Source organism: Taudactylus pleione, unplaced genomic scaffold (assembly GCF_031769625.1).
Source record: "Taudactylus pleione unplaced genomic scaffold, aTauple2 ptg000055l, whole genome shotgun sequence".
NCBI classification, from domain to species: Eukaryota; Metazoa; Chordata; class Amphibia; order Anura; family Myobatrachidae; genus Taudactylus; species Taudactylus pleione.
Genome location: NW_028284457.1, coordinates 14,113,571 through 14,138,583, shown reverse-complemented (window position 1 = coordinate 14,138,583; position 25,013 = coordinate 14,113,571). Strand labels below are relative to the sequence as shown.

Sequence of the window (25,013 nt, the reverse complement as noted above, 5' to 3'; positions counted from 1 at the left end):
GCGCACTACTCTACTAACCGCACCAGGAGTCACCCAGTGGAGGGACACCACTGCGCATGCGCAAACCATCACAATGTTTTTTCCATTGACTACTTTTGATGCAATGGTTACTTGCCATTGCATTGAAAGTTTCGATGGTGAAAGCCCAGCCACCTGATGGCTGGCTTCCGATGTCCATCACTGCAGTTTGGCAATCTACCTGTATAATGGGTAATAGCCATTTTATTTTTTAATCCATGTAAATCCATTTTTGACCGATAAGCCTACTATATAGTATTTTTCATTTTAGAACCCTGCATCGGGGACAATCCATAATGTTCCTCTTTCATGCCTGGGGTGATGCTCTCTACTCTGGTGTTTCTAGCACACTCAGCTGGTGCAACAAACTGCTCAGATACAGACCAGTGTGTGCTAGATGCACCAGAGCAGATTGCGACACCCCAGGCAGGAAAGAGGAACTGCACGGGTTGTGACAGGTGCAGGGTGCTAGCATGAACATTATATATAGGGCTTAGAACAATGTGTCTTCAAACTGAAGACAAAACCTTATAATTGATAGCCTTCCATATTCAGAATCCCTTTTATCTTGTACAAAACTCCTACTTTACCAGCACCAAAGCAGCCCCAGACCATCACATTACCTCCACCATGCTTGACAGATGGCGTCAGGCACTCTTCCAGCATCTTTACACTTGTTCTGCGTCTCACAAATGTTCTTCTGTGTGATCCAAACACCTCAAACTTCGATTCGACTGTCCATAACACTTTTTTCCAATCTTCCTCTGTCCAATGTCTGTGTTCTTTTGCCCATATTAATCTTTTCCTTTTATTGGCCAGTCTCAGATATGGCTTTTTCTTTGCAACTCTGCCTAGAAGGCCAGCATCCCGGAGTCGCCTCTTCACTGTAGACGTTGACACTGGAGTTTTGCAGGTACCATTTAATGAAGCTGCCAGTTGAGGACTTGTGAGGCGTCTATTTCTTAAACTAGAGACTCTAATGTACTTGTCTTCTTGCACAGTTGTGCATCGGGGCCTCCCACTTCTCTTTCTACTCTGGTTAGAGCCTGTTTGTGCTGTTCTCTGAAGGGAGTATTACATATCGTTGAAGAAAATGTTCAGTTTCTTGGCAATTTCTCGCATGGAATAGCCTTCATTTCTAAGAACAAGAATAGACTGTCGAGTTTCAAATGAAAGTTCTCTTTTTCTGGCCATTTGGAGAGTATAATCGAACCCACAAATGAGATGCTGCAGATACTCAACTAGCTCAAAGTAAAGCCAGTTTTATAGCTTCTCTAACGAGCAAACCTATTTTCAGCTGTGCTAACATAATTGCACAAGGGTTTTCAAGGGTTTTCTGATCATCCATTAGTCTTCTAACGCGCTTAGCAAACACAATGTACCATTAGAACACTGGAGTGATGGTTGCTGGAAATGGGCCTCTATACACCTCTATGTAGATATTCCTTTAAAAACCAGAGGTTTGCAGCTAGTATAGTCATTTACCCCATTAACAATGTATAGAGTGCATTTCTGATTAATTTAATGTTATCTTCATTGAAAAAAACAGTGCTTTCTTTCAAAAATAAGGACATTTCTAAGTGACCCCAAACTTTTGAACTGTAGTGTACATGAAAGTGTAAAGGTGCATACATACAGATATGTCAGATGAACGATTAGCAAATGATTTGCAAACTATTTCTTACTGTATTAAAATGAATGGAAATTGTCCAAATCTGACTGCAAACACATCAGATGTCAGGTATCGTTATGATAGTTCATCGTTGCCCACATGTCAGATTTCTCTTTCAGATATGAACGATTGAACAGTTTTTAAAATAGTTATCGTTCAGATCTGAAGAAAAATCTGACCGTGTGTATGCACCATTAAGCTTGTCTGAAAGTCTATGTAGGGTCTGTTCAGTTACATTTTCGTCTATCATAATATAGATTTAGGAGTGCAAGTTGAATGCATAGGGGTCAATACAATTAGGTGCGAAGGGGGTGAATTGTCATTGGAACGGCATAGAAACGTCACGACAACTTGCCCCCCTTGCGGCCTTATCTCTCCCATGGAACCCTATGGGGCTGCGAACAGAAATGTGCGATTCCATACCTTAAGTGCTGCATACAGCTCCAGCTACTCACGAGTGCGTGGAACTCACACCTAATTGGATTCACCCCATAAAATTGATACCTGTTTGTTCAAACCAGTAGGTTTTACTTTTGGCAGTATGGTGGAATAGGGCTTGACAAATCTCGGGGGCCAGGTCACCATGGCTACCAGATTTTGCTGCCTGGCTACTAGATTTTGCAGTGAGGGAGGAAGCAGATCCTCATCAGCTCCAGCAGAGATTTGTGCCTATAGTATTGTGGCGTTCATTTCATGCGCATGTGCTAAATGTCATTTGCGGTGACTGCTGTGCCTGTGTCCGTCCTGGCCTATGCTGACTCCTCCACCATCCCGGCCTGCTCTGACCCCTGTCTGTCTCAGTCTACGCTGATCCTCCTGTACGTCCCAGCTGTCTACTGTCTCCTCTCTCCGGCTGCATAGAGCTCTTCGGTAGTAGGGTCTATGCGTGGCCAGGGATTGCGGAGCGGCTTCAGAGGGATAGTGATGTGACCACAAGAGGAGGAGGACTTTCTGGCACCATTATTTTATATGAAATGTGGTCCCGTTGTTACTGGAGGGTGGGGATGGGGAGCTGTGCAGGGCAGTGAGGGGGCCTCCATTTTACTGTATCCTTTCAACTGTGACCATTTTGTGGACTAGTATAGTGTGTATATTCAGTTGCATAACACACAGAGCTGTGCTCTTCACTCACTCCTGTAATTTTTTTGGGGGGGCGGTGGTCTGGCTTCTACAATTTCATCCTGGCTCCTTGTCAAGCCCTGTGGTGGAAGAAGTATATCTTTATTTCACATGTGTTATATAGGAGGAAAACTGGAGAAAATTATGCTGAAGAGTCAAAATTTTCTTTTTAGGAATACCACATATCCTTTTTACCAGGTATTACATTATAAGGTCTAGCAGCATGTGTATGTCTTTTAGGTTGCAATATATATTTTTAATTTTCCCTGGCAGTATATAGCTCCCGGAGCTATTCAATTCAGCGCACTATTAAGTCAAAGAATGACGATTCTCGTGACTTAACCTGGGTGTTTAGTTGCTAGAAACGGAATTCTGCGACTAAAGTGCCGGTTGCACAGCTGTTAGCGCCGCGCTAAGCCAGAAAACAATTGCACGGCTGGCACTTTTGTCAGATTTCTTCTCTCATCCCAGGATGGTACGAGAAGAAAACCTTTAGCCCGCCCAAACACCGCGTTGAATTGAATCGCTTCGGGAGCTCCCTCCCGGGGCTATTCAACATCGTATTGAATTGAAACGCCCCCCCTTGTCCTCTTTGTACAACATGTCTATGCTCACAAGGCCTTTGGGTAGAAGTGGGGAGAGGGCAGCTGCTGGATAAACAAATATTAGCACTAATGTGACTTTTTTTTTTATAAATAAATGAGTGTCAGATACAGTGACTAATGTGATTTTAAAACATGGGAAGAGGGCTGGCAAAGAAAGAAGCTTTAATTTTTTTTTATTGAAACTTTATTTTAGGTTGGTTAATGTTTTTATTGGAATTTATTTTTCCGAGCCCTTTAAAGTGAGATTGGGATCTAATCTTCACTCACAGTAAAGGGCATATTTATTTAGCCACTGGAGTGGTTCAGGCAACTTTGCATATTATCTATCAGAAATCAGATTCTGCTGGAAGCTTATGGAGGTGAGAGCAGCATTGGTCGTAAAATGCGCAATGTGAGCTGCCGATGGCCGCTTGCAGCTAATCGAGTCCGGTTCTAAGGGGCACATTCAATTAAGTGTGGGGCTGGCTGCTCTGTAACCAGCATTTCTGGTAGTGCCACTTATTTCTGCTCACACCTCGTTAGGTCATGAGCAGACATCACTGAGAAAACCCAGATTTAAGTCACTGTCCTTGACCTTGATTATAGTAATTTAAGATGGGTACACCCTAGACGATATATTGGATGATTTGTTGTTTTGAGGCGAATCGGAATGACACATCGTCCAGTGTATACGCACTATTACACGCTCCCGTGCATTGTTCGTCGTATCTTCAGATCTGTCTGCAGTGCAGGCCAATCTGAAGATCCGGCGTCCGACACCATGCTTCTGGATGTGGCGGGGGAACAATATATCGGGCGGTTGTACACCAGACTGTGCAAGGCGTACGGACCGGCCGATATATATCGTGCCGACGCTGGGTACACACTTCATCTAGTGCAGTGATTTTCACCCTTTCAACTCGAGGCACACTACACAAGATTTTAAAATTGCCAAGGTACACCACCTGGTGATGCGACGTGCGCGATCTATGGAAAAACATACATATTGGCTCCCACATAAAAAAAACACACCCATTGGCCTCCACAGGAATAATCATTGGCCTCCACAGGAATAATACACACATACATTGGCCCCAGAGAAATAACACACATACATTGACCCCCACAGCAACAAATAAAAAAAACACACATGCTAACCACATAGAAAAAATAGAAATCACATTGCACCCCACAAATAATAAAACCATTGGCAGACTCCCAAAGGAAAAAAACCCTCATTGCTCCCCCAAAAAACAAATCACACTGGCTCCCACATTAAAATAAAAATTTTCTGGACCTACCTGTACCTCATCGGCTGGGGGTGCACACAGTGCAGAGCCGTCTGGCAGTAGCTTGCAGAGCTGTCAGCAGTGTCCGGGCAGGAGGGAGGGAAGGGCTGGCTGACGGGCGGGAGGGAGGGAAGGAATGGCTGGCTGGGTGGCGGGAGGGAGGGAGGGAAGGGGTGGCAGGGTGGCGGCAGGGAGGGAAAGGCTGGCTGGGTGACTGGCTTAAGGGCTGGCTAGGTGATTGGCGGGTGGGAGTGAAGGGCTGGGTGGCTTGCTGGCTGATTGGTGGGGAGAGTGGAAGGGAAGGGCCGAGTGGCTTGCTGGCGGGATGGGCGGGTGTTCAGACAGACAGGCAAGGTCCGACGGGCGATGTCGCTGGCGACGCGCGGGTACGCACTGCCCAATGTGGACGATATGTCGTCCGGACCGCCTGCTCGGACAACATCATCTAGTGCAGTGTTGGCTAACCTTGACACTCCAGCTGTTATGGAACTACATAACCCAGCATGCACTGCTACAGTTTTGCTATTAGGGCATGCTAAAACTGTGGCAGGGCATGCTGGGATATATAGTTCCACAACAGCTGGAGTGTCAAGGTTAGCCAACACTGATCTAGTGTGTACCCGAATTTAGACTTCTCCGCGGTATACCCCTTCTTCAATACAAAGAAGCAGTGAAAAGCCCTGTCTTATGAAGTGCTTTGTGAAACAGGGCTTTTCACTGCTGCATGCATAGACCACTTAATAACGCAAGCCTCGAAGTTCAAAACTAAATCCCCCCCTACACTGTTGGGAGTAGTGTTCTGTAGATCTAACAACAACTGACATGTAAACTACAATTAGATATACATACCACTAGATCTAATAATGTTTTTATCAGTGTAGGTTAAACCTCAGCCTCCCCACGTTTCTAAAGGACCCCCACATGTGAAGGAATCCTGCGCCTGTTATATTTACATTAACTTTCCTAGCAACCTCACTGGACTGAACGTGCTGGTGCCCAGGCACTTTCACATATTGAACACTGTGATCAAATTAAATGCTGTGAACTAAACCAGTGTCGCTGGCTGGAGGCTGCGCTTACAAATGCACAACCTGCGGCCATTTTTGCTAATGCTACCCACCTTTTCTGGTAGGACTCGCACCTCTTATGAAGTCGTATGCTGTATTGGAGAATGGAAAGCACAGTCTTCCTTCTGTAGACAAAGTTGTGTCCAATTTAGTGAGCTCAGAAAAACCATTTAGAATAACTCAGGGTAAAGTAATAACTCTGCAATGAAAAAGCATAAGGTATTTAATAAAAGTTGTAGGAAGACATTTGTGTCACAAACATAATGTAATATGATGGTTTAATGTGCTTTATATTGCACCTATATTTTTGTTGAGTGGCTAATGAGCATTTAGTACGAAATAGCTAAAATATTTGTTGTAATATAATTTGATCAATAAAGTCTGAGTATAATAAAGGCTTTGGGATCATTGGCCCTGATGCCTGCATGCCACAGCTGGCCACAATGTTAGAAGCAATGAGTCGGCTGACTATCGAGATACTTTTAGGCTGATCTGCCGTTTCCAATGCATTTGGGATCAATTAATCCGATGCCTGCGCAAGACTGTTTGTCATGTTTCTTCTAGGACCTCAAGTGAGCAATTTCTTACTAAATTCACATTAATAATTTATCTGAGCGAACCTTCGATAAATAGAACTACATGTAACATCACATGGAACACATCAAAGAAAACTGTTAAAAGGTAAATGGTACTGAAACCCATAGCAACCAGTTAAGGTTATAGCGATATATATCGAGTGATCTGCAGATATATCTGCAGATGATGGTCGTTCATACACACTGAACAACCATCGTCTGCATGCTGCAGGGGGTCGGGGCGGGTAGGGGGCGTGGCCTAATCACGGAAGACGTGGCCATGCCCCTTCGGAATAAAAATTGCGTTGCTGGGGAGGGGGACGCTGTGTGCCCCTCAGCCCGGCGCACAGCTAATGGGGGGCACGATCAGCAGGATCGCTCCCCCACTTTGGCATAGGAGTCTGCCCGGACTGCTGCTTTAGCAGCCTAGGACAGTCTCTCAGTGCAGCCCAGCACACAGCAGCGTGGACGGAGAGCTGTGCCGGACCCGGGTAAGTAGTACCAGCTCGCGGCTCCACCCCCTCTCGGCGCCTCTGTGTATGGGCGATTGGCTGATCGCCCGTACACACTTGCCGATTGACAGATATGTCTGCAGACATATCTGTTCACTGGCTGTGCAGCACAGCCAATGCGATATGTCTGTGAACGACGTCGTTCACAGACATATCGTCTGTACACACTGGCAGACGGGGGCACAATACACTGAACGATTTTTGACTGCATTAAAATGAATATAATTGTCCAAATCTGACTGCAAACACATCAGATGTCAGATATCATTATCTGACAAGCGGGAACGCGCATCGTTCATCGTTCATCTGACAAACCTGTCAGATATGTCAGGTTTTCCTTCAGATATGAACAATTTTTAATATCGTTATCGTTCAGATCTGAAGAAAAATCTGACTGTGTGTATGCACCATTAGAGTACAGCTGCCAAGGTTTTGCTTTTCCTACAAATTGTGTAGCTCGCATGTCAATCTGTTTGTTTTAAACTAATAAGCTTTACAGGGCCGGATTGAGGGCCACATGGGCCTGGAGCTGAAAATGATCAAGGGCCTATTATGAAAATCAGAGGTGTGACCATTGCTGCGTGGGTATGGCCAGTGCCATGTGGGAGTGTACATACCCTACACTATCATTCCCTATGTCTCCCTAAATATGTAAAAGAAAAAAAAAAGCTTTGGGGGGAGATGTATTAACGGCGACATCGCCGTTGCGGTACATCCCCCCCGACTTCGAGTACATACCGCGGTTCATTACCGCGGTATGTACCAAGGATTTCGCAAAGGACAGCCCTCTCGATGAGAGCTGTCCTTTGCGATGCGGCCGGGCAGAGGGACTTCCGGGTCGAACACCCAGAAGTCCTTCTGCGCATGCGCAGAAGGCCGCGGGGGCTCATGGGAGGGATCGGATCCCTCCCGGCCCCGAGCGTCGCGCTAAGAAGCCCATAGGCTTCTATTGGGTAACGCCTCCTGAAGGTGGCGTTACCTAGCGACGCGAAGCAGCAGAATGCAGCGCATTCTGCTGCGTAATACATACGGGGAATGCGGTAAATCCCCCCGAAAACTGCATTTTCGGGGGTTTTACCGCATTTTGCCGTTAATACATCTCCCCCTAATTTTGTGAGGTAACTAGAAATATAATTTTACTACTTATGATTTATGGCTGACCATGTGGACAGCAGATGGCCAGTCAACATCATGCTGTCATGATGATGGACCTATTTTTATGTGGAGGCCTGGAGCTGTAGCTCCATCCGCCCCATTGTTAGTCTGGCCCTGAAGCTTTATCTTCCATTGCTCTGTAGCCCATTGTATTTGCCACACCAGGTTATATACAGCTGCAACAGGACAACAAAACACTAAACAGGCGCTAATTAAACAAATTTAAGTTATATATCACTACGTCTAGAAAAAGCAGCAAAACAATTATGAGCTTTTGTAAGCTCAAATACTGTGGCCACAGAATGGTCACTGGATACTGGAAACAGATAGGTTTTGTGGTCATTTATATTATGTATCTGAAAAATATGAGAATATAAAAGTATAATAGGGATATGACACCATTTTTTATATATAATGTTTATTTATGTATTTAGAATAAAAGTAACAATAATATAACAATAAAAATACAACAATACAGCCACATTAATAATCTAGTAATAGCAGCATGAATATTAGCAGCAGCCCACTGGGATCTAATGTGCTATAATGAGAAATCCAAAGGAACCTCACCACATCCAACCGAAAATGGCCACCACTGCACACGCAACGTTATTATCAGCACAAGACGGTGCACTCTGTGACAGGTCTGGAGACCTGTGTACACAAGAGTGGACAATTTCGGTTGGATGTAGTGAGGTTCCCTTGCGGACGCTAAATCTGTATATACACAGATTTGTACTTTTCGAAGCTGACTACTGATGGTTTAGGTCTGAACTCACATGGATTTCTTATTATAGCACATTAGATCCCATACATAATATCAATTAGCGCAAAACCCATCTCTGTTTCCACTACAGACTGCTGCACGCTGGCTTCTGACATACGGAGCTTTCTAAAAAAAATTAATAAATCAGATTTAGTTTTCTTTTTGAGAGTGGCTTAGTTTGAGTTTGTGGTTATAACTATCCATCTATTTGTGGCCTATTTGAGTACCTGGACTTACTACTTTTCAAGTTTTTCTTGTCTATGAAATGCTGCCATTCTACTGCTGTCATTTACTGACTGACCTCAAACTTGAATATTCACTATTTTACCATTTGAAACACAGAAAAAAACCTTTAACAGCTCTAATATTGTTTAATAAAAAGATATTAAAGGGTTTTTTAATACCCCAAAAATATCTATTAGCACATCTGATGGGAGATGTAGCAAACCTTGGCGAAAGATAAAGAGACAACCAGACGGCTTCTGTCATTTTAAAGGCTGTATTTGAAACATGACAGTAAAGCTGGGTACACACCTTACGAAGGTGCGACCCAGCGATGTGATGTAACAATACATTGCGTCACCGTGCACACTACACGATCCACTGCACGACGGCGCAATGTATCTAGCGTTCCCTGCGGGTTCTGTCTCCTCCCGCGGGTGGTCAAAACGGTCACTGCCCCTGACTGGATGCCGGGCGCATGCGCCCGGAATCTATTAACAGTGACCGCAGCATTTGGGGGCTGTCTGGCATGTCCGTAAGTGCCGGGCACGCTCCCAGGAGTGACGAAAAGGGCGCGCGTCATAAAGACACGCCCCTTTTCTTTGGGCCATGCCCCCTTTTTGGCCGTGCGTGCGCCTTTGGCACGCGCAGAAGTGCCCTATCTCTTGGCCCGGTGCCCCGCCTGCAGCCGGACCTAGAGTGAACACTAGTATCGTTACATGCTGCATGTAACAGCACCGCCTCGGTTGTAGAATCGTACAAACTGATGTGCAACACTGCAGATGGGATGAATCAATCCGCGATGGCTGAAAACTACAGATTTGGCAAACACACTGGGCCTGATTCAGATGTGTATGCAAATGCCATCGTATTTGTGATCTCTCACGGATTGCAGTTGCAATAATATGCAAATGACTCGCTGTCCAGTGCTTAGATGCCCACTGAAAGCATCTCACATCCGCCCCTTGCACACAAGATCGGAAACATCGAACGCAGATCAGGCAGCCATCAGCCTCTATTCTCCGGCGGTGACCGGATCACCGCATGTTTGTCCACCCGCGGGACACTGCGTCCCGCGGGTGAGAACGGCTCCCGCAGGCTGTTAGGGCAGGGCGCTTTTTGCCCTCCTCCTGGAGGGCAGAGTGCTTTTTGCCCTCCAGAAGGAGGGCAGGGCGCCGCGCCCCGCTAAAACAGCCTAGCGGGAACGCTAATATAATTATGTGTTTTATGCATTATCTGTGTATTATGTCTTAATAAAGATGCTATAATATCTATCTAATGGCTTAATGAATGAAAGACTGTCATGCAGATGTTTGTTTAATGTTATTCTGGACATTAGCACAAAGTTTAATCATGGAGCTTTAACTATCTTCTACAGTGCATACAGATTTTAGGGCTGATGATACCAGGTTTACTGTACTTGTAGTTTCTACTTCGGGGTCCATAGGGTATCCACAGGATACCTTGGGGTATAGGTGATGACGTCAGGCACGGACACCACAGAGTTACATTTTCAGCCTCCCAGGATGCACCAGGGTCCCTCTCCTATACCCCATCCCCAAGCCAAGGCAATTCGTGGGTGTCTGGACAGAGGTCGGATCACATTCACAGAGGGGGCTGTAATAGCCCCAGAAGATTTCTTCAGAGTGCAGCTGTGGCTGCACAAGATGAGCCTTACAGCATGGACAGTCAGTACTGACGTCCATGCTGTCGCTCCTACACCCCTAAACGCAGGTACCGATCTGGGGATACTGGTAGGTAGCTGGGGTCACAGCTAGCGGTGACCCCGGCTACCTGGACTGTGGCCGGATGTACGGGGGACAAGGTATGCGGCGGGATCCTGCGTTGGGCACCCGCCGGTAACACAATCCTTTTTGGTCCCCAGGCAGGGGGCTCCCTGGGGACCGGCTGCGCGTGGGGCCAGGTACTGATCCTGCGCCTTCCACTAGACCACCAGGGACAGCGGACCGCAGCATGTGCGGTACATCGCGGCATCCCATGGGTTAATAGCAGGCCAGGGGAGAACGCCTTCCCTGTCTCACAGCCGGCGTCTCCCCCGCTGCACAGTGCCATTCCACAGCGGGCTGTGTCAGCGCTCCTCCCCCGGGCCCGCCTCCTCTCTGCTCCTCGGTGGCCATTTTCTCTCTGCATGTGCTGGGAGTGGCAAACGCTGCTGGAAGCTGATACAGGTGCCATTGCGGTCTGGGTCCCCCGCATACCTCTCCTTCAATTAAGGTCAGTGTATGCAGCACTGTTTCCTACCAGGCTCTGGTCTGTGTAGTTGAGCGCAGTGCTTGTAATGCAGGATGTTGTTTTTGCATTGTATGTGACTTAAATGCTAGCGCTGTTTGCCTGTACTTTCCTTTCTGACTGTCAGCCATTTTCCTATCCCTGTTCTTCTTCTGCTACAGCCCTTGTGGTGCGGTATTGCAGGGTGTTTATTACCTCACAGTAAACGTGGTTTTTCTGTGTGGGAAGTCACATACGCTCCGTTCACACTCCTCATGTCGGAAAGTGAACGAGGATATCCTCTTCCAGCTATAATGTACTGATATAATGTGCAGTTAGCGGAGGGATATGTAGACGCTGAGGGTTTATGGGGGCATGTTGTATTATATATCACGCCCCATTTCTGTCACTGTGCCTGCACAAAAAGGGACCGCCCTCGGCTGGCTAAGATGCTTACAGCCCTTGTGGGCAACGCCCCCTGCGTTTCCCCATAGGGGTTATCGCAGCGAGTGATGGTCTCATCACATGCAGGGGTCCCTGGGCAGTTGATGGTACTCCAGTGTATCCTATTTTTCGCCCCCCCAGGTCTCGCAGGAGCCTGTGTGGGTGAATTTATTGTCCAAATGGTATGGCACCATTTCGGCCTTCTAAATGGCCTTTTGGGTCTCAGACGGCAAATGATAATAAGGACATGACGTCTGATGACGGTGACATTATTGACTTTTTCAGACACGAGTCCCTTAGTGCAAAGGAGGCGTGGTCTGGGTCTAAAGTCTATATACCTTGCCTTATACGGGCAGTCCGTGCGGCTTTGATTATTACATATCCCCCGTGGCTAAATCCAAATACGCCTTCTTTAAGGATAAGGGTGTTGCCACTGTAATTCCTCTATCTGGTCAGGTGGATCATTTAGAGGAGGCGTGGAAAATCCGGGTAAGCGGTTCCAGCCTCAAAAACGGTTGACCTTTTGCATACCCCTTTGCGGATAATTACTTTTCCGAATGGGAGTTACCTTTACGGGTAGATTCTCCTGTTACACGCCTAGTGAGGAGTGCTACGTTGCTACGTCCGGGTCCTCCTTGAAGGAGGTTACAGATTGCAAGGTGCAAATATATCTCAAATCCAATTATTCCCTTGCTGGAGAGGCTTCCAGGCCGGCTATGGCCGTGTGCTGGGGGGCCAGAGCCATGGAGCGCTGGGTAGGTAACTGGATCTCTGCACACTGACTCTCCAGTAGAGCAGGTGGATAGTGGCAAATTCTCAGAGACTTAGCCACGTTCATAATGAGACAGTCTTACATATAGCCTACTCCTTTCCAGAATCTCCTCGGCAGCAGTAGCGGCTCACCGCTCCCTGTGGTTGCCCTCTTGGAAAGCGGACGCAGATTCCATTTGGAATGCTTTACCTTTTATGGGACATGTCCTCTTTGGCCCTCATCTGGACACAATTGTGGCCACGCAGGCAGCAGCTACGTCTGCGTGTCTGCCATCGGCTACAGTCCCATCAGGGTCTGGGGCTTCGTCTTTTCGGCCCTGTGAGGCCAGGGTAAGTCTAAAACACAGCTTTCCAAGACAGTCAGTAGCCAGGAAATCTGCTCAGCCATAAGAACAGGCTTGGAGTACAAGACGTCCTACTACCAAGTTGGACTATAAGCCTTCAGCCTCACGGGACGGGCCTCCTCTCGGGGGACCCCAGAGTTGGAGGCTGGCTTCTCCAGTTTGCCCAGTGCTGGTGTCTGACCACCACAGACACTGGGGTAAGAGAAGTATTTTCTTGAAGGTATGTCCTCTCCTCCCGGTAAAAGCCTCCCAGATGGTTTTTCGTTACAGGTCTTCTGTCAATTCAAGACAAGGCCCTGTAATTTTTGAGGGTGTTACACTCTATGCTCCAGGCAGGAGTTATAGTACCTATTCCGCTGCCCCAAAGGGGAACGGGGTATTACTCCATCCTCTTTCTGGTACTAAAACCCAATGGGTCTTACCAGGACATCCTCAACCTCGAATCCTTCAATAAATTCTTAAGGGTTCCTCGGTTCAGGAGGGGGAAACTGCATTCCATCATTCAATGGAGCCTGGGAATTTTGTGGTGTCGTTGGATATATTCAGGGTGACTACCTGAATATCCCTATTTTCTTAGCACACCAGTGTTTTCCTCAGGTTTGCAGTGGTCGATAAGCATTTCCAGTTTCTGGCATTGCCCCTTGGTCTGGCCTCCGCACCTCACGGTTTACCAGGGTCATGGCAGTTATGGCAGCCCACCTGCGGATGCAGGGGGTCCGCTTGTTACCCTATCCGGGCGACCTCCTGTTGTTACCAGGGTCTCCAGAGATACTTCAGTGCCATCAGCAACGGACAATATCTGTGTTGCTACGTTAGGGCTGACTGATAAACTGGAAATGGTCCTCTCTGATTCTTCACAGAGGATGCTCCATATCCCAACATCTGAGGATCTTTGTGATTGAGAAAAAGATCTCTGCATTACAGGCAAAGGTACGCAGTTGCCTGCAGAGTGTCTATTCACTTGGCAATGTGGTTCCAGGGTGTCACTGTTCGACATGGTGGAGAGTACCCAGTTTCACTCTAAACCTCTTGAAAAAATTGATCCTCTCCGGATGGGATGGGTTGCCCCATAGGATAAAGTCAATAGTGCTTTCCCCGGAGGTTTGTCTCTCTCTGGCCTGGTGGCTGCGGAAAGCTCAACTAAACAAGGGGCACCCCCTTTGGGATTGCGGACAGGGTCCTTCTGACGATGGACGCCAGTATCCGTGGCTGGGAAGCAGTGACGGGTCCGCACTTGTTCCAGGGCAGGTGGACACCAACAGTTTATGCGCTTCCCATAAACATCTGAGAACTCTGAGCAGTATTCAAGGTTCTCCAGCATGCAGGACAGGTCCTCCACGGAAATACCGTGCAGGTACAGTCTGACAACGCCATCATGATGGCTTATGTAAACCACCTAGGAGGTTCCCGAAGTCAGGCGACACTAACAGTGGTGTCCCGAATTCTAGCTTGGGTGGAAGGCTATATCCCTGCCATCATCGGCAGTGTTCATTCAGGAATCCTCAGATGGAAAGCAGGCTTTCTCAGCCGTCAAGACGTGCATTCAGGGAAATGTCCTCTTCATCAGGAGGTGTTCAATCTTCTGGTGAACAATTGGAGCCTTTCAGAGATGAGACTCTTCTGGTAGACGTAGGTCCAGTGGACCTTCCAAGTTGTGTATTTCGTCCCTCCATTATCCCTTCTTCCTCCAGTAATAGCAAGAAGGAGGCTCCAGCGTGGGCCAGACGGCACTATTACTCAGATCTTCGGAGCCTCTCAGTTAACACTCCGAAGCTGTTGCCTCTACGCCCGGACCTGTTGTCTCAGGATCTTGGCTGATACCCAGACCTGGGTTGTCTGTCCTTGACGGTGTGGCGGTGGAGACTGCCCTCTTAAGGTCTAGGAGTTTTTCCAGCTCTATAGTTAACAGGGGCTCTGTCCATGCTAAGAGCTCGGAAGCTTTTATCTGCTAGAATTTACCATCAGGTATGGCGTACTTTCTTTCAGTTGTGTCGCCCTAGAGGTTATGCTCCTCGGGTATTCCGGATATCCAGAGTATTGGCTTTCCTACAGGTGGGCTTAGATAACGGTCTTCGCCTTGCTTACCTGAAGGTGCAGGTTTCTGCCCTGTTAGTATGGTTTCCTCGTAGGATTGCTAGTCTTCCTGATGTCCGCACCTTTGTGCAGGGTGTACTTTATATTCAGCATCCCTTTGTTCCACCTGTGGCTCCTTGGGATTTGGCTGTGGTCCTTAGGGCTCTCTGAGGACCGCCATTTGATCCACTGGGCTCAGTGGATTTCAAATGGCTTACGGCTAGGACTGTATTCCTTCTGGCCATTGATTTGGCCAGTAGAATCTCAGAAGGGGGGGCTCTGTCATATAGACCTCCCTTTTTCTCATCTTTCCTAGGAACAGAGCAGTGCTTCGCACTTGCCCTGGTTTTTTACCTACAGTGGTGTCTAGTTTCCACATCAATGAGGAAATTATAGTACCGGCCTTTACTTCCCCAGTCCTGTCTGCTGGTGAAGCCTCTTTGGATGTGGTACGGGCTCTAAGAATTTAAGTTGACCGTACCAGTCCATTTAGGAAATCAGACTCTCGGTTTTGTCCTTTCTGGTTTCCATAAAAAGGGTTGGCCTGCCACTACGCTAACTTTGGCAGGATGGATTCACAGGTTTTCCTGTTCCATCCTCTATTAAAGCTCTTCCACTAGGTCTGTGGGTCCTTCGTGGGCAGCTCGACGTGACGCCTCAGCGGTTCAGCGGTTATTGGCAGCCACGTGGTCATCTGTCCATATTTTTGTAAGGTATTATGCTTTTGATACCTTCGCCTCTCAGGATGCTTCCTTTGGGCGACGGATTCTCCTTACAGCACAGGAGCGTCCCCACCCGTAAAGGATACTGCTTTGGGACATCCCCAAGGTATCCTGTGGATACCCTATGGACCCTGAAGTAGAAAATATGAGATATAGTAAGAACTTACCCTTGTTATCTCTATTTCTACGAAGTCCATAGGGTTCCACAGGACTCCCGCCCTGTCGCACCTGTACTGCAGATGGGCTTTGATCTGGTCACCGGTTTTGCCGTCTCCTTCTGGTGAGAATGTGATTCTTGTGTGTTCCAGACTTTCTTCTCTCTCTTTGTTCTCCTCCTATGGCTTGTTACGAAACTGAATTGCCTTGGCTTGGGGGTGGGGTATAGGAGAGGGACCCTGGTGCATCCTGGGAGGCTGAAAATGTAACTCTGTGGTGTCCGTGCCTGACGTCATCACCTTTACCACAAGGTATCCTGTGGAACCCTATGGACTTCTTAGAAATAGAGATAACAAGGGTAAGTTCTTACCATATCTCATATTTTTCTATTATATCTTTGCATTCCACTAAACCAGTTACAATACTCAGCCAAGTGTACTTTGCTCTCTGCATTACTTAGTTGTGAGTAATGAGCTCATGGTAAATCATGTGATGCATTATTCTTATATACACAGCTCATATTTTATTATGTATTAACGTATACCTTTCATGCTTTAAAAAGGGTATTATTCCGATCACCTTGTATATTAGTGGGAATGAAGCATACTGTATAGCTAGGGTTCCTATTTGCCTGGAGTTTCTTGCCCTCTTGTGAGTGGCAAATAGTGTCCATCTACATCACAAGTTTTTCCTCACATCCTGTAGTGATTCCCAGGAAAAGTTGAGATGCAGGGGCTACTGTAATGGCTGATAAGTGTACAGTCGAGCATCACAGAGATGTCGCACAGCGCATTGCGCTTAGTTGAATTCCTTCTATAAATAGAGCCTTTAGATATTGATATAAAGTGACTACATAGGCTGTGCTGGCTAGTATGGGCAGCATGGTTGGCATAGTGGTTAGCATGACTGCCTCTCAGCCCTGTGGTCGAGTTCAATTCCTGACAAAGGCACTATTTGTTTGGAGTTTGTATGTTCTCCCCGTATTTAGTCCAGTTTCCTCCCACACTTCAAAAACTTACCGATAGCTTAATTAACTGCTGACAAAAAAAAAAATTAACCCCTAGTGTGTCCATATGATAGGGATGGTATATGGATTGTATATTGATATCTCTCTCTCTCTCTCTCTCTCTCTCTCTCTCAATCAAATAACTGTTAATAAATAGTAAAGATACATCACCATAGGAGGAGAGTGTGATTCTGAAATTGTATTGGAGGAAAGTATATTAAAATAAATTTACCTCCTATGCAGCTCCCTGGCCTTGTGCAAGACTGTTATTAGTTTTGCAGAGAGTAGTGTATGTATCCTAATTCAAACACTGGGTCTCATTCAGACCCGCTTGCGAGCGCTGTACGCTCGCAAGCGGGTCGATGTTTCCGAAATGCGCATGCGCACGACGGAGGCTGCTCCGTCGTGCGCATGCGCGAGACCCGAATAACTACGGGGTAGCCGTCGTTATGGGTCTCGCACCAAAGGGGGCGTGCTGTCGATGGTGAGTGACAGCACGCCCCCTTTGGTGGGCGTGCCAGGGGCGTGGCTGCCCAGACGGAGGCGGTCCCAAGGGAACGCCTTCCGTCTGGGTCCGGCCCCACTGACATCACTAGTGATGTCAGTGGGAGTGATTTTGCCTCTGATAGAGCCAAAATCACTCCAGGGCTTGCGGCAGATGAGACCCTACCGCAAGGGTCTCGTCGCAAGCCCGATGGTCGCGATGGTCTTGACCATCGCGACCATCATCATGGACGCTCGCATAGCTGTGGGTGGTAACCCATAGCTATGCGAGCGTCCAAAAGGCCGCTTCGCTATTAAAAAAAACACGCCCTGATTCAGAGCGGGCGCTCGTTCAGAGCGTCCGGCTCTGAATCAGGCCCACTGTTCAAATGGACATAGGTTACAGGGCAACACGACAATAAAGAAATAGATAAATAAGTTTCCAAAATACATGTATTTAGCGTTCCTGCTAGGCTTCTTTTGTGGAGCGCTGCGTACTGCCCCATTTTATATAGTATAATACAATTTGTGAGTTTTGGGATAGCGGGTGTGGTCTGATAAAATATAAAGTGCCAGATGATATATACTGTTAGTGCCAATATGCTTACTAGATAAATAGAGGGCTATTCTGTTGTGATACAGAATGAAGTTCCACTGCAATTTATTACCAGACACCCACCTTGCGGTATTTGCCATTTCCTGGTGTCCTGCACAAATTTGGTCACCCCCGCAAATTTTTAACACGCCCTCGTCGGTAGTGTAATGCTCTGGCGTAGAGCTTTTCTCCAATCGCAGAGTATCTTCAAGTATAGCTCATACATGGACAGGAAAGCCCACACATGCACGTTTATTAGCGCACTTGTCTCCATACTGGGCATGCATGAGCCAACAAGGTGGAAATCGAGCATGTTCAGTCCTAGTTCTGCTGAAGTTTGCGGACAGGTAAGTATCGCATAACGCCATTCTGGAATTGTGTTATGTTTTTTTCACAAAATGCAATAAGGTCCCCTTACTGACTTTCATAAATTGACAGTGCATTGCAGTGCCCATACCAGGCTATGGTTATCCAATACTATGCAAAAATACAGGAACCGTAGGAGAAATCAATATAGTGATAAACCCATTTTCTGCAGAAAATTATAGGAAAAGGGGTTATAACGGCCTGATAAATAGAGCCATTAATACTTATCTGTCATTGTGTGTACAATTACTTATTGCTGTCACGTGTAGATTGCAGGTTTCTTAGATATTCCATATGCCATTGGACTGAAACCAGTTCTAACTGCTGCTGATAGGTTGCAGGGTGAAGCTGCAGTCAAACAAGCCAAATATAGAATCTACTAATATTAGGGTAGTTGAAATATTATCTGCCATTTCCAAGATTTACTTTACTTTCCTAAAGTCATGTATTTATCATTGTGTAACTGTTTGTTTGACATGTTAGGCCCTCATTCAGAGCCGTACGCTCTGAGCAGAGCGCACGCTCTGAATGAGGGCCGGGCTCCATTTTCATGGAGCGTCCTCCTGGACGCTCGTATAGCTGTGGGTCACCACCCACAGGCTATACGAGCGTGCTTTGTGATGACCATCGAATTTGCGAGCCGGAGCCTGCGGTTGAGGTTTTCAACCGCAAGCTCCGGAGTGATTTTGGCTCTATCAGAGCCAAAATCACTCCCACTGACATCACTAGTGATGTCAGTGGGCCGGCTTCTGACGGGAGGCGTTCCCGTGGGAACGCCCCCGTCAGGGAGGCACGCCCCCGGCACGCCCACCAAAGGGGGCGTGCTGTCAATCAACATTGACAGCACGCCCCCTTTGATCGGACACAACGAGCGAAGGACTTTCCTTCGCTCGTCGCGTCTGGCGCATGCGCACGACGGAGCTCCCTCCGTCGTGCGCATGCTCAGTGCATAACATCGACCCACTTGCGAGCGGACAGCCGCTCGCGAGTGGGTCTGAATCAGGCCCTTAGTTCCTAGTTCCGCCTGCAATAATTGTGATCCAACAGGTTGTTGAGAACGCCAAAGGGGTAATTTTTTGCACCACCTCTCTGGCAACTTTTACAGTGATGCATTCTGGCACTAATGCTTCCTACTTCATAGCGTGTGTGTATTGTCATTTATATAGCTCTGTTGCTGTATCCTGAACTCTGTTTCCACCGGAAACAGGAAGCATTCGGGGAGGTAACGGGGAGTGGCGGCTAAAATGCAGGTGTGTCACAGCAGACGCAACGTTTTTCAGCCGCGACAGTGATCCCATATACAGTAAAAATGGCTCTGGCGTCTCAGTATAATAAGCAGATGTATTGAAGGGGCTATTTTGTGCGATCATAGGGTTACTCTGTAGGCCGACTATCGTCTGATCTGCGACCGATGTGTCTTTGCAGGCAGTTGCTTGGATTTGCAAAGCTGCCGCTGGGGGTCTCCATACAAACCTCGACGGCTGTAACATTTGCATATTTAAAAACAGATGCTGCGTTCAGAATCGCAGTTGCAATGACATTTGCGTCCCTCTTAGAATCAGGTTCTATACTAGAAAAATTATTTGGGGAGATGCTTGATCTTGACCTCGAACCTGTTTGTTAACATTTGCTTATTACATGTGCATGTAACAAAGATATACTGTATGTACGATATCAGATGTACAGAAAGCTCAGCTATTTTAACCTTTGGTTTACTAGCACCCTGGTCTGTCAGAATAAAAGCAAATCATATAATTGGAAATACTAAATTTTGCATATACTGTACATTATTTATTAATCCCTGAATTGAACCATAATCACGTCATTTTTTACTATATTTGTATAGAAGTGTTTACAGCATTTAAGAGCAAATGTAAATGAGTCCTTCATCTGCACGCTAACAGACCTCCTTCTTCTCTGTCCATACCAAATCATCACAGCTTCCAACCCGACCGGCTCAGATTTTCATGAAATTTGGTAGGATGGTAGACTGCATAAAGTAACTTTTATATGAAAGTTACCTTATGTCGACCACCATCCTAACAAATTTCATGTAAATCTGCAACGGTCCGGTTGAAAAGTTACTTTTTTTGTGATGATTTGGAACGACCCTTAACTTAATTAATTAGAATAATTTATTGGTACTTCGCTTTGAATTCTAATTATTTCAGGTCCAATACAGCACAATCACATCCGGGAGCCTTGTCCTAAACAATAGGCCAGATGGGTACGTCCGAGCACTTTCGTCAGTCAGTGAATAAAGGCTTCAGACTTCCGCATTTCACACCTAATTATAGGGCTCTTAACAAAGACCGGATGTTATATGCCTTATAAAGTCATAATATTAAAATAAATATTAACAATAGGGGGCAGTATTAGCTCAAATATAGTTATTGGCACAGTATTATAACAAGTGACATTGACATTTATATGTTCAAGGCTCATTGCTTTAAGCAAAAAATATCACACAATCTTAGAATACAATTAATCAAAATATATAAGTAAAGCACATTCCATTGAAAATCATATCAAAGGACACCTAATAAAACAACAAATATTTGCTTTACATAATTGAATATTAGTATCAAACTGCGTAGCTAAATTAGTAGAAAAACATTCTAATGATAAAACAATTACTAATATATGCATTAAAAGTACTCTGTACAGTTTAACAGCAAAATAGCACAACAGCCATTTTGTTTGTATCACCTGGCACACTCCCACACTGCAGGAAAATACTTGCTGCGAACACAGACAGCATATGCAGTGCGACTCAGACACATGCACAGACCGATTAGCACTCAATTGCATAAACATCGGCAAATTGCGTCCATCTCTGAATCATAGTCATGTTTCATATACAGATGTGTAAATTCTTATTAATTTCAATGGGATTATTATTAATCCTCTGCTATGCTGAGAGAGATTGCATTTATAAGAGTGTCTGAATAAAAGTGTCTATGACCTCTCAATAAAGGGTCATAAATCAGCAGTTATATTTTTCTCCCTCTCATTTTACAGGTCTTTGGGGTACAAGATATACAGAAGATCGAATAACTACGAGAGAAAAGTACCTCAAGAGTGTCCTCCGCGAGTTAGTCACTTATGTTGTGTTTCTCCTCATTTTATGTATTTGTAAGTACCTTCCTGTGTATTTCTATGCATTATTCAAATTACTTATTGCAGTGTTGAATGTAACAAATATAATCAGTTTTTACCTATAGAGAAATAATATTATACATCTACGTTGTTTACTAGCCTACTTAAAGGCTAAATCCTGTGGCAAATGTTCATAAACTCAATGCATCTAGGCCCTGATTCAGAGCCGGACGCTCTGACCAGAGCGCTCGCTCTGAATCAGGGCCCTCCTCCATTAATATGGAGCGTCCTCCTGGACGCTCGTATAGCTGTGGGTCACCACCCACAGCATATACGAGCGTCCAACAAGATGGTCGCGATGGTCTTGACCATCGCGACCATCGGACTTGCGAGTGAAACCCTGTGGTCGGGTTTCTCAACTGCAAGCCCAGGAGTGATTTTGGCTCTATCAGAGCCAAAATCACTCCCACTGACATCACTAGTGATGTCAGTGGGGCCGGCTTCAGACGGTAGGCGTTCCCATAGGAACGCCTCCGTCTGGCAGGCACGCCCCCGGCACGCCCATCAAAGGGGGCGTGCTGTCAGTCACCATCGACAGCACGCCCCCTTTGGTGAGACACTCCGAGCGAAGGAAAGTCCTTCGCTCCCCGGGTCTCGCGCATGCGCACGACGGCGCATGCGCAGTGGGGAACATCGACCCACTTGCGAGCGTACTGCCGCTCGCGAATGGGTCTGAATGACCCCCCTAGTCTTATTTTATAGCTCTCAATGTAACAGCTTCCATAGAGCACTGTAACAAAGGTATGGATGGAGAGTCAGCCAGCATCGGCTTTTGGGAGGACTACTCCTATTTGGGATAACATTGCTTAAGCCCAGAGGTTCCCAAACTTGGTCCTCAAGGCACCCTAATGCTGGGTCCACACTTAACAATGTGTACCCAGCGCGATGTCGTCCGCAGGGGTGCCGGCATTGGCAAGTGCATACACACTTGCCGATGTCGGCAGAGACGGAACGACAGCGGGGGATATCCTGCATTCGGCAGCATGGCCCCCGCTGACGATATCGGACCTGCATGGGCATTGTCGTGCAAGAGCGTGCACTGTCAGCGACATAGCGGGTACATACTCCCCGATGTGGACCATATGTGTAGTCTAGTGTGTACCCGGCTTAACTGTACAGGTTTTAAGGATATCCATGCTTGACTACAGGTGACTTAGGAGTCTATTTACTAAGCCTTGGATGGAGATAATGTGAACGGAGATAATTAGTACCTCAGTCAATTTGATTTTACCACCTGTGCTCGACCATGGACATCATTAAAGGACCGCGTTTGGGAACTTCTGGTTTAGCCTTTAAAAAAAGGTAAATCCTGCGGATAAATCATCAAAATCTCTGCACTTGCCGCAAGTCGCAGACTAATAGAGCATACACACGGTCACATTTTTCTTCAGATCTGAACGATAACGATTTAAAAAATCGTTCAATCGTTCATATCTGAAGGAAAATCTGACATATCTGAAATATCTGTCAGATTTGTCAGATGAACGATTTGAACGATGAGCGTTCCCGATGGTCAGATAACGATATCTGACATCTGATATGTTTGCAGTCAGACTTGGACGATTCCATTCATTTTAATGCAGTCAAAAATCCTTCAAATATTTGGTAAAATCGTTAAGATCGTTCATCTGACAAATCTGACCGTGTGTATGCTCCATAATACATTTGGCCCTTGGTGTACATATTTCATTGAGATTTTGTTGTCCAAAAATGGGTAACCCCTTCAATACATCTGCTTATTATCATTCTGAGATGCATGTTACTCTTAACTCCTAAAACTCATACTCTTATATTTACATTCAAAAGAACACGGTGACAAGCCTAATATAAGGTAGCAGCAGACAACTAAACAGCATTAGCTTAACAGCAACAACACAGGTTATTCCAGCTCAGCAATCTGCTACATACTGTATTAGTTTGCTGGCAAGGTTGGAATGGGAGAGGCCATGTCAGGAGGATCCTGTCATACTAGTGTACAAAGGCCCTGATTCAGAGCCGCTCACTCTGAATCAGGGCATTTTTTTGGAGCGGCCTCCTGGCCGCTCGCATAGCTATGGGTAACCACCCACAGTTATTGCGAGCGGCCAGGATGATGGTCGCGATGGCCCCAGTGAGCTTCTGGCTCTAATAGAGCCGGAAGCTCTCCCACGGACATCACTGGTGATGTCAGTGGGGCCGCCCACAAACAGCAGGCGTTCGCATGAGAACGCCTCCGTTTGTGAAGCCACCCCCACGCCACGCCTCCAAAACGGTGCGAGCTGTCGATCAAAATCGACAGCCGCCCCCTTTTGGTGCGAGACCCGGAGCGACGGAGCGCCCGTCGCTAGCCGGGACTCGCGCATGTGCACGTCGGAGCCGGCTCCGGCGTGCGCATGCGCAGTGGCCTAACATCGACCCGCAATTGCAGGCAGCTTTGCAATTGCGATCCTTGAAACAATGCAAATGCAGCAGGAGGTGTATGACGGTGGTCGATTTGGGCGGTGCCGGGCCTTCGCCCAGCTGAGTACGCCTCAGGCTGGCCGGCTTGCAAGCCCAGGACACTGTGTTGATCAACGCAGATCCTGGGCTAGCCACTCCCGGAAAACTGGGCGAACACGGCCGCGTTTCTGGGAACGTCGGCCGGCCACGCCCCCACACCGCCCCTTATATGCAGCATTCAATGGTCTGCTTGCGTCTGCGCAGGACCCATTCTGCACACTCGCAGACTGGGTCATGCGCACATGCAAATTGCCGATAATCGGGAATCTTGCGTTCAGTGCTGAATCAGGCCCTCTGTTATTATTTTCTTGTCTGCATTAAGTGATCAGTTCAATTAACAGCAGTTGAATCACAACACAAATATATTATGATTAATATCCAGTGATCTCGCCATGTTACACAACAAGCATACTGAGGGCCTGATCCAGAGCCGCTCGTAAGCGGCCGCTCGTTCGCTCCGAGCGATGTTTGCACATCTGCGCATGCGTATGGGTCGTCATGCGCCAACCAGTCATTGCGATCGGAAATCGTGTGCTTGCAAAACAGCGAGGGCCTGCTAATTTGAGTGACAGAATGAGGCGTTTGTGGGTGGTAACAGGGGAAGGTGCTTGAAAATGGGGGGTAGAGATCCGAACGCAGGCGTGCCAAACGGTTAAAACGGACGTCTAATGGGAGTGCATAATTAGTAAGGGAGTGTCATCGATCACGTCACTTGGTTGTCTTTTAGCCTGAACTGCTCGCAGTGATTGCGGGAAGTAAAACCTACCACAAGCACTGCGAGCAGTTCAGATGCCTTTCGATGTACTCGATTAATCTAATAAATAGCGGAGATGATGTATGATGCGAAAGGCCATGGGGTGTCTTTACTGTACAAAATAGCGAGCGCATGTTTCATTCGCTCGCTCAGACATAGAGGCGTCAACAGACCGCAAAGAGCGAGCGCTCAATTTAAATAGCCGGCCCCTTTTTCTGAACGACCGTTCGCAAATAGCGTCCGGCTCTGAATCAGGCCCTGAGTCTTAAAAATTCCTAAATGCCACTTATGGTACTTTTATGGGGCTCTGTACCGTCATGCATCACTACACTGGGGGAATTTCTCTTTTGACATAGAATTTACGAGGGCCAGGATGAAGCATTCGTGATTGTGTCACCTGCAGAGTGATTCTGGGAACCAAAGTTTTTGTTTTGCAGCAGTTTCGCTGTAAAGC

At 46.8% G+C, this 25,013-nt stretch overlaps 1 protein-coding gene across 2 annotated transcripts in view; it reads left to right on the top strand.

Annotated features, from left to right (window-relative positions):
* Window positions 1-25,013, top strand: part of PKD2 (polycystin 2, transient receptor potential cation channel) — a 77,717-nt gene that overhangs the window by 2,352 nt on the left and 50,352 nt on the right. For both annotated transcript variants that reach the window (XM_088464447.1, XM_088464446.1), the window contains exon 2: window positions 21,190-21,303. In XM_088464447.1, the coding sequence (XP_088320573.1) occupies window positions 21,190-21,303 (114 nt within the window). The remainder of the gene's footprint in view (window positions 1-21,189; window positions 21,304-25,013) is intronic.